This window comes from Saccoglossus kowalevskii, chromosome 17 (assembly GCF_978046115.1).
Source record: "Saccoglossus kowalevskii chromosome 17, keSacKowa6.1, whole genome shotgun sequence".
NCBI lineage: Eukaryota > Metazoa > Hemichordata > Enteropneusta > Harrimaniidae > Saccoglossus > Saccoglossus kowalevskii.
In genome coordinates, this window is record NC_140657.1 from 26,477,860 (window position 1) to 26,487,631 (window position 9,772).

Here is a 9,772-nt window from a genome sequence, read left to right on the forward strand (position 1 = left end):
AATATTGCAAGCAGCATGGTTATGTAAATTGCGTAAGTATATAAACTGTTGGCGATGTTTTGTATTTGCACCATAGCAACACACCAAATTTAAGCGTAAGCAGTGTTATGTAATTGTGGAGTTGTGAAAGTCGAGAATTCTCAAACCTGGCTTAGGTATCAGCAGTGACAACGTAAGTCATCACATTACTTGAGCTATTTTGACATCAACGCTTTCGTACACAAACTTGTCAAAACTGACAAGTATATTCGAAATCTTACACGGGCCTGTGATTTCACGATTCACGTCTCTAATAAGTTTTCGGCAAAGTCACCACTGATAGGAGTAACGCTATTATATTACCTTAGGATTTCCTGGAAAAGAAAAGAAAGATAAGTTTTGTTTTTCGCGTTTGTGGTATATACATTTTGTTATCAAGCTTAAACAAATGTATGAATAATTGACTGTAGGCACCAAACAAATGATATATACTTTGATATGTACATGTTTTATATATCTTTGGTGCGGTGGGGTTAATATGTATTCCCAGCGAATGCACTATTTTCGATTCCAAGACATAGTACTGGAAGAATAAGCCCTAATATTGACGATAATTCGGTAATATTTGCTTAATTGCCAAACTTGATCGGTTCAATTAGATTTATCACATATTCGTGCAACAAAAGTTCACTCTTTAGCATGTCTACACTTGAATCTTGTAAACTTATTATTAACCTTATATATTTATTCAGAAGTATTAATAACATATATAGGACGCATCGTGTATATCTTTGGAAAATCGTTTTCATGTTTTTTAACGCGCTTTCAGGAAAATTGTTCATTTCAAAACGGCATTTCCCGTATTAATATCAGAAAATTCTTATTGTTTTTGTAATAGCTTTGTTATTGATTTGAGTAATGTCTTTGATTTGACGGATACTTATTTCACGTTATACGGTAAAATTCCTTATTTTACTAGTATTGTTTTCAAGATTAGGCTTTTTTTGTTATGTATCGTTCGGTTTTCTCAGATCTCCCTTTAATTTGGCTTATTGTCTGCGGGAACAGTTAGGAATAAAATAAAATTAAAATAAATATTAAGTACCTTTAGATACACCATTTTTTCCCTGTATATCGTTGGTTGTCCCTGTGTCAAAATAAGACAAAACAGACACACAACTAGAGTCATGAAACATGAATCAAAGAGGAGGCGCACTGCAAGACGCTGCTTTGGCTTAATTTGTTATTGCAAAAAATTAACCATTATATTTACATTTGTTAACGCTATTGTGACTAATACTTACTGTGTGTTGATCCACTTGTAAGCATTGAATACAATTTGTACGATGTAAACGTGTCTGCAAAATACATAAACGTATAGTAACAATATACCCTGGGACTAGCAATGTAATGCGACTCGCTATACACATGTCCGCCTTGTTATCGAACTCTGGTTTATAGCACACAAAAACATACTTACCCGATTCTTTATTAACACAGTTCATTATTTCTAAACATATTTCCATTACGAAGTGAAAGCATATCCAACCAACAAAGACCCCCTTGGAATAGGAAGGTAGATTTAGCAGTTCCATGCCAAGGTATACATTAAACACTAATAAATAAAGAGAAACTCATGTTAAAATGCTAATGTTTCTACCTGTCAAAAACGAAAATATAAATGCAAGAAAATTAATATTAACTATGTACACATAAGTGTTTATATGTTAAAAAACTTTGGGTTTTAATTTATGTCTTTTTGGTTTAGTGTCTACATTTATAAGTTGTGTATTTATATTGTCCAGATATTTGTATTTATTTTTTCTTTAACAATGATTCCAGAAGTGTTACATAATTGAGTAGGCTTAATTACACATTGTTACAAGAATGCGAAACGGATTTATTCTGAATTTCAAATGCGTCGCGTCCTTAAATGATGAAGACAGTGGCAACATTCATACGCATCGCAAGAGGGCGGCCATTCATTGGAGAGTCTTCCGTTATAAAGAGGTAAAATACAATCGGCCAAGAACAGATCTCGAATGGTAATATAGATGATTTCACCAACATAACATTTTTCGTTCTAATTTGTATCTTAATTAATAGTACACTAAATGCGCCTGATAAATGTGGATTTGTTACTATAGTTACTTACTAGCGAGTATATGAGCTGACGTCCCGACCGAGAAATGTGCCCAATTAAAGATCCATCGACTGTAAAATAAAATTCAATAATGTGACGGTATGATGAAATATAAAAGAAATGTTCATGTTATTGTATCGATAGAAATAATGTGAATAGAAATTATTAGTCACATACGAGAAATTTAAAAGTAGACAAAAATAATGTTATTTACGAGCACAGACAAAAGTGTGCTAGTTCACCGCGAGATTGTGACGTCAAAAAAACAAGACCACGAAATATACATATTCTAGACTGGCTACTACAATTCGAAGAGATGTTTAATAGTGTCATTTATTGTTAGCTTGTGTATTTCCTTTTCATTTGTTGCAAGACACACATGAATATTTGTATTCGATATGAATATGTTTGATGGTGTACGGTCATATTGACATTATAATAAATATTGACATGATAATACTTACTTATCGTTGGTGGGATGGGGTCTAAATAAAGCCATTATAGGATTTGTCAATCCCAAACCTACCACAATACAGCCAATGGTAGCGTGGATAAATTGTTTCTGAAAAAAAAAATAATCATTTTACCTATTCCGTTTTTTTTTTCTTGTAATATAATTCATTGGTATTATTTGAATGGATTTGTTAAGTTTAGTATTCTTATGTAATATATTTTTGGTCTACGCACATCACTCGTACTTGTATAAATTACCCATCCTCCAACATGTACAAAAATAACCACAAATGCAGCACTGAAACAGACAACGTTGATGACCATCAGACTACGGTGGAACTGGAAACAATAAGAGGGTGAACACAGTGATATTTCCTTCATTATGCACAATAGATGGGTATACAAAATATAGAATTATTCAGAAACTAAATTGTTTGATTATTTTATTACATAGGGTCTATGCAGTATCGCTAAATTGGACTTTTCTACTTGGCTGTGAAGTTTTTCATTTTCAATGATGGACACGGATGTGCACACAGTTCACAGCTTTATGAATGGCGCCCTCTTACGTAAATTTAGGCCATTGTAGCGTTTTGTCGATAGAGGGCGAGACTCGTAGGAAAGTTGTATTTGTTTTTAATTCTGGAAAACCATACTTGCTCACATTAATTTGACCATGAAAAATTGAAATGGGAAATGAAGAATAGTTTACAAGAATACATCTGTCATGGATACACGCTCCTAAACGTCTCCAATTGTCGTGAAACATGGCGAAAACTTTGCTCTTTTGAAAGTCTCTAATTTTAATATCCAGGCTGGCTACCCCAAAATTATGTTGTAATCATTATTGCAATGAATTTTTGTCGAGAATTCATAATTTCCAGAATTTATAGGTCTATTTTTTCTGTGATGAATATTTAATTTGGTACTTTGCATATTTGTCCGATTTCGGTCGTCTGCTTTATACCTACCGTAAACCACACTTTTTGTCCAAGTAACTGTCTCCCTGGCCACATAGGTTTGTAATATCGAGCACATATGATAGCAATACTTGCACAGACGATCCAACCAAACATCATTAGTGACCCTGTGGACACAATTTACGAATAGTTACTCATCGAATACAAATAATGATCAAATTTACAACGCTATGTATGTTCATTTCTCTCCTTAGGATGGATTTCGTACTCCATTAATAGATATAAAACCATTTTAAATAAATATAAATTATAAGCATACTACGTACTTATAAACAAGTAACACGGAAATTAAACAGACCCAAAACTGATCCAAGTAATGTGTAAAATGGTTCTTCGACATTTGGAAAAAGAAACATTATGATGTTCAAAACAATAATGTATCTGCTGGTATTGTTTTCTTACTCACCATGTACTTTAGGCAATGTCGGCAAATTCACGTCACCACCATACGTAGAATAGAGAGTGAAGTTTATCTTCTCATTAGACACGATGGGTATCTCAATGTGTTTCTTAAGTTTAGCTTAATTGACAGAAAGTATGTATACATTAAAAGATCAATATATAACATATAGGATATATATAGGCATCATTAGCTTCTATGAGCATTTTACATATTGGAATTTTTTTTCATATTCACCCTTTCTCAATATTTTTGTTTAAAAGTGGCTAGTGCACGTACAATCTTCATTTGTACTGATTACATTTTTCTTATATGGTTAGCATATGGACAATGGTTATTTTAATGGTTATTAGTAGGGCTATGTGTTTGAATAATAACCATCACTTCTCCAAATTTGATAGTGTTTCACTCTTATTTACTATATTAACATAGAGGAATTCCTCACGGGGATCATGGGTGTCGTCCCGGGGACCTCTGGGAACCATTAAGTAGTATTCCATCGCCGTCAAATCGAAGAATGGTTCTTGAGGATCTTCAAGTTTATTAAGCCTTGTAAACGTACATTCCAATACACCGTTATCGAATGCAGCAGTTAAGTTTGTAGCTCCTGTCTGAAAATGTGAGTAAATACAGTCAATTAGTTGTGTGTTTATTTGTTTACAGATAATTATGTTAAGCAGTAAATGTGCACATACCGTATTAGTCTGGACGTTACCGTAAACGTTGGCAAGATTGTATGAGTGGTCGAGAACGATACTTGAATCCGCTAGCTGTAAACACGCCCATACGTCAGCGTCGTGCTGCAAGGAACATGTGACATGTGTACGTTAGGGGGGTACCATTTGAGTTGTTTTTTTTGTTCCTGAATGCGCCAACATTGTCTATCTAGCTTTCAATCTTTCAGCCCCCCCCCCCCCCATGATATGATATGTGTGTTCCCTTATCATACGTCGTTCGGTAATTGTATGAGAATCGCTGCACTGGCTACTCAAATCCGCCCGACTCCACTGGCAATCGAGTTAACGGGAAATATAATATAACGCGTGATCATGTATTTATAACAATGAATGACTCGATCGACAATATACAAACCATCTGTTGGTTGTGTGAAAATCCAATACCAACGTAATGTTCCTCGCTGGTCAGCTTTCCAATGATTCCAAACTCAGTGTCAATACCAGCGGTGACAGCTTGCCATGTGACTAAAAGTTCACACTCGGCGTCTTGGCAACCGTCAGGATACTGGAAACAGCCTTTATGTTCTCCGCAACCAATGGCGTCAACCAGTGCCAGCACCTGGAGACAAAAATATAAACTTTGATCTTCAGTTTGTGCTAACTTGATGCATAAAGCGCGGTGATCGTCGCGTAGCGCGTTTTCGAATTTCATGTAAATAAACAATGTATTTTACACGCGTTGTATACGTCGCTATGAGTCCCATATCGAACAGGACGCAGCGCGACGACCACCGCCCTTTCAATAAAACCCAAAGTGATTCGAGAATTTATAAACAACGAACCAGAGGTATTGAAAATATTCCAAATTAAATTTCTTTGTTATGCGCCCAGAAAAAAAACTAACTTGCAAAATGTTATAATCTTTGTACAAGAAATACCACAACATTTTAAAACAGCCCTTAACCAAGTTGAATTATTGTTTTTAATGGGTGGTCAAATGTTATAAACAATTCTATTCTCGACCATCTATTTTGGATTCCACTCAAAATAGAGTTCATATTTTCACCAAGATTGGTGTGTATTTTTTTTAAAAAAGTAAACATATTTTAATTAAAAAGTGCTTCTCATCTTCAAAGCTGATTATCATGGACAAGACTTGAACTCTAATTACCTCATATGATGAAAAACACACAGTGTATACAACCACGACAAATAGACGAATTTGTTCACGCATCTGTAAATGAAGAAATAAATACATATTTACCATCTGTTTATATTACTTATTTCGAGGCACATATGCATATAACAATGACACCCCAGTACATGTAAAATTGAGTGTGTTGTTACAATTAATGTAATCTCGTCAGTTTTATTCTTTTCGCAGATAATTGTTTTACCGATTCGAGTTTGTTTACATTTCAGATTTCGACGTTTGCGCTTGGTCTAAAGCAACAGCCATATCTTGTGGAACACCACGACAGAGTGTGGTATTACGAGGGCGTAGTTTGCAAGTAGCTTAAATTATGACGCAAGTTGAATATAATTCTTTTATTTCTACTACCATCTGCCAACACTGACCACTCAGCAGCCATGAACACAGTTGCGACTTCACTGCCCTAAACAACCCTGCGGCTCAACAACACTAAAACTTCCATGTCACCTACAACAGGGAATTACGCCAAGTAACAGAACGGCTTGTTTTCATTACTGCAGGAAGCGGCGACGCTCACGCAGATTTGCTACTCGTAATGTCAGTCACTTGGCCCGTGTGACTCCAAAATGCGAGTCCAAATTCAAGAGTTGTTTGTGCAAGTGGACACTATTTAATGATTGCCGAAGCTCCGTGTTACCATGGTTAATCTAATTTAACGCTGTACAAACACTCCTCTCTGACATGGCATCAAATAACTCAGTTTTATCGTGCCAACACACTTCAAACCGAGCTCACCAGGTGACTCGGCCTTTGGTCTTCAGTCACGTGTTGCTTCGAAGGCACAGGCCGTGAATGGTACGTGGTGCTGTTGCTGTGGTTACTACATCTTCCCTAAACAACGTAATTTACCAGAAAATTCGGCTTACATAACAATTCGTGTGATTTGGAAAAAGCTGGACTTTTCAAAATCAAAATACACCAGTGGTTTATTTCGGTAATTAAATTTGCACTGAAATAAAAGTAACCCCCTTACCATACTATCGCATATAACATAACTTGGCTTGGGCTAGAGGTACTCTGCACTGAGACCGTGATAATAAAATCACATGTTGCGATACTGTCATGATTATTATTGATCAGTGCCCACCAACACGGTACACACCCGTCCAACGCGAACGGCACTATTATATATATATATCATTAACACTTTAAAGATCAAGGTCAACATGAAAATAATATATCAAACCACCACACATCGAAGTTGGTTGGACTGTCGTAAGATAGATTTGTTTACAGTAGGGTAAAACTAACTCGTACATGGAAAATACAAATCATGAGCAAGAAACAACTACATAGACTAAACATTATAAAATCAGTGAACAAATAATACTTGGAACCCGACGTATACGCAAGTAAGAGGTGGTGTCAAGAGATGATGTTAATGTCTAAGTACGTACAGAATGGCCATGGTAACGATTATACGGTTAGTATTTTTTTAATTATTCGAGGCGCCCCAAATATCATAGATTTAAATTGTACATAAACCCTTGACATACTGTGTTGTTATCGCCGACAAAGCCACCTTGATTCTGACATGCAAACAATGGAATTAGAACTCTTATATTAAACTGCATAAACACGTTATACGTATAAACACAATACAACCTACCCTGGCAGTTGCTAGCAATACGCGTTCAAAAATTACAGTTCGATCAGTATTGTCACGGTACGCTGCGGACGATCGATCACGTGATACTAGACGTTAAAGTAAACTGAACAAAGGTCACGTGGTCTGACTATTCAGCTAAATCACTGTCACATGAGTACCCACTTGGCATACCTGGATAGTAATAATGTTTGAAGGTCGGCTCCAGAATTAGTGATATATATTTGGAACACGTTTCACAGTAATCGCATAGATTTTATAACAATATATATAGTCTACGACAAATGTCGACAATTCACGCCAAAACAATCAATGGGATTACGACGCGGAACCTCAACTGATTACTTTTACATCGATACTGTGAGGGTTTTCTTGCAATGTTTAGCTATTCGTACCCAAGACAATAAAACGTAAGGCCAGACTTTTATTTTCCCCTTGTTTCGCGAACCCGCCGAATGAACAGGAGCCGAAAATGAAATAAAAATAAAATTTTATTTTATTTTATAGAAATAGAATTATTCGGACAGTCAGTCAGCAATATATCTTGAAACTTTGCAAAACACTTGGGTTTTTTCCAATCTAGACTTGATGACGGCGTTGTATTGGCATGCCCACAATTGGGATCATTCCATTATTTTGCTAGATGCGGGTAAAACGCTGTTTTCAAAACGACACGCGTTGGTTGCCATACATTAACAGGTTATACTAATATTGTATATGCATTCAAAATGCATTCAAAGTGTTATTATAAATTGGTATAACCATCTGAGTACACTGACATAGCGCAATTTACAAAACAACTCTAGAGCCTGAGTAACCCCAGGTATTAATGAACTCGTCGTTAGTGGGAAGGCTCAAAGTAAAGTTTCTTAGCATTGGACGCGCTGCAGTTTCGCGACAGTTTTTTGAGTCAAACTAAAAGGTGTTTTTACATTACTGGTGCATTATGTATCAAATTCAGATTTTATACTGAGGTGGATACACGGACGGACAACTTGATTATAAAGGTTTGATGGACTATGTCAAATCAAAAGTGCATTCCTTGAGTCACGGTCACCGTGGCCACTTTGAGGGACGGTGCTTGAACGAATCGCTTTTTCAACTGCAGTTTGAAAATGATGTGGGTATGATGACCGTTATTCATCTTCGCTTGCCAAGGTCTTAGTTTATTCGGCCAAGCCTCTATCTAAACAGACCTTGGCAGAACGACCATCAAATATGCGTATTCTAACAGCGCCCCCAGTAGTCAGTTGCGGCTAATCATTATCCAATCAGTTTGCGTGTTACAAATCTCTCTTTGTCGTTTAATTTTAAACAAAATGGCGGCGCCCATGAGTCGTGATATTTGTGATGATAAAATTGTTCGGTGTTGGTGCCCTCGAGCCTCATCAGGTACAGGCAATAGACGCAGTTTTTTGTGGGAAGGATGTCTTCATTGCGACAAAAACAGGAAGTGGAATTTTGTTTTATAATTTGGTACGTCCAAGCTGATTGGGCGCCTGGTTTCGAGGCGCTCCCAATCAGATCTCACTGCTTAAGATACGCAATTAGCCTATGCGATCCCGCGCGGTATTGTGTACAGGCCTATAGGTCGAACTATTCATACATCACACATGTTTTTTCATTGTTTTAAATTTCAAGACTTTTAATGACTCATTGAGGAAGACCGAGAATTGGTCATTATATTGTCCAACCAATGATGGAATCGCTATCAATAACACGAAATATGTAACAAACTCTTCCGTGATGCCAATTCGGAACACTAATTTATTTGAATAAAAGGAACCAATCCTTACTACAACACAAGTACACGTGTAGGCGATATAGGCATTTCTGTGATATTCTTATATTGCGTCACAGTATCTTTGTTGCTGATAAATATTACCCAGCATCATCCAGAGCAAAGTCAGTCTCCACTGACAAGTACCACGCTTGTAGTGATATGGTAATTGCAAAAATTATGGAAAGAAGCATTCCAGGCCAGGATTGTTTGTCTGTATTTCTAACCCAATCGTTTATAACTGCTGATATGTAAATGACATCATTATAATAATAAAGAAGATTGATCCTAAAAATGTCAGATGCGTGGTAATAACTCTGATATTACAGAGCTACAAATCCAATGTCCTGTTTTTCCTTGCATCATTCATTTTATGGTATTGTGAACACACACCAAAAATGAAATTGTAATTTTCGAACGTGTATCCAAGACATGTGCGTGTTTCGTCTTATATACATTCTTTGAACACAATTTGCTGATAATTTAACATCCATGAAATTGAATCCGTCGACATATGTACGACATGTATACATCGGTTACC

General features: G+C 36.2%; 1 protein-coding gene across 1 annotated transcript; it reads right to left on the reverse strand.

Moving 5' to 3' along the window:
• Positions 1–1,076: 1,076 nt before the first annotated feature.
• LOC102801463 (ferric reductase 1-like) lies at positions 1,077–5,890 on the reverse strand. Its single transcript, XM_078005454.2, has 11 exons — positions 5,804–5,890; positions 5,048–5,251; positions 4,651–4,755; positions 4,401–4,566; positions 3,962–4,075; positions 3,547–3,662; positions 2,810–2,914; positions 2,587–2,684; positions 2,135–2,193; positions 1,460–1,594; positions 1,077–1,126 (listed from the first exon to the last, which is right to left on the reverse strand). The coding sequence occupies exons 1-11, from the start codon at positions 5,888–5,890 to the stop codon at positions 1,077–1,079; spliced, it is 1,239 nt and encodes a 412-aa protein (XP_077861580.2).
• Positions 5,891–9,772: the final 3,882 nt, after the last annotated feature.

Bases quoted from the DNA above. Each gene is read 5' to 3' on its own strand.
- LOC102801463 (XM_078005454.2), bottom strand. From the start codon at position 5,890: ATGTATTTATTTCTTCATTTACAGATGCGTGAACAAATTCGTCTATTT. The intron at 4,567-4,650 runs GTATGTGCACAT...TCACATTTTCAG, and splicing joins GTAACGTCCAGACTAATACG to ACAGGAGCTACAAACTTAAC. The intron at 3,663-3,961 runs GTGAGTAAGAAA...TTGTGTCCACAG, and splicing joins GACATTGCCTAAAGTACATG to GGTCACTAATGATGTTTGGT.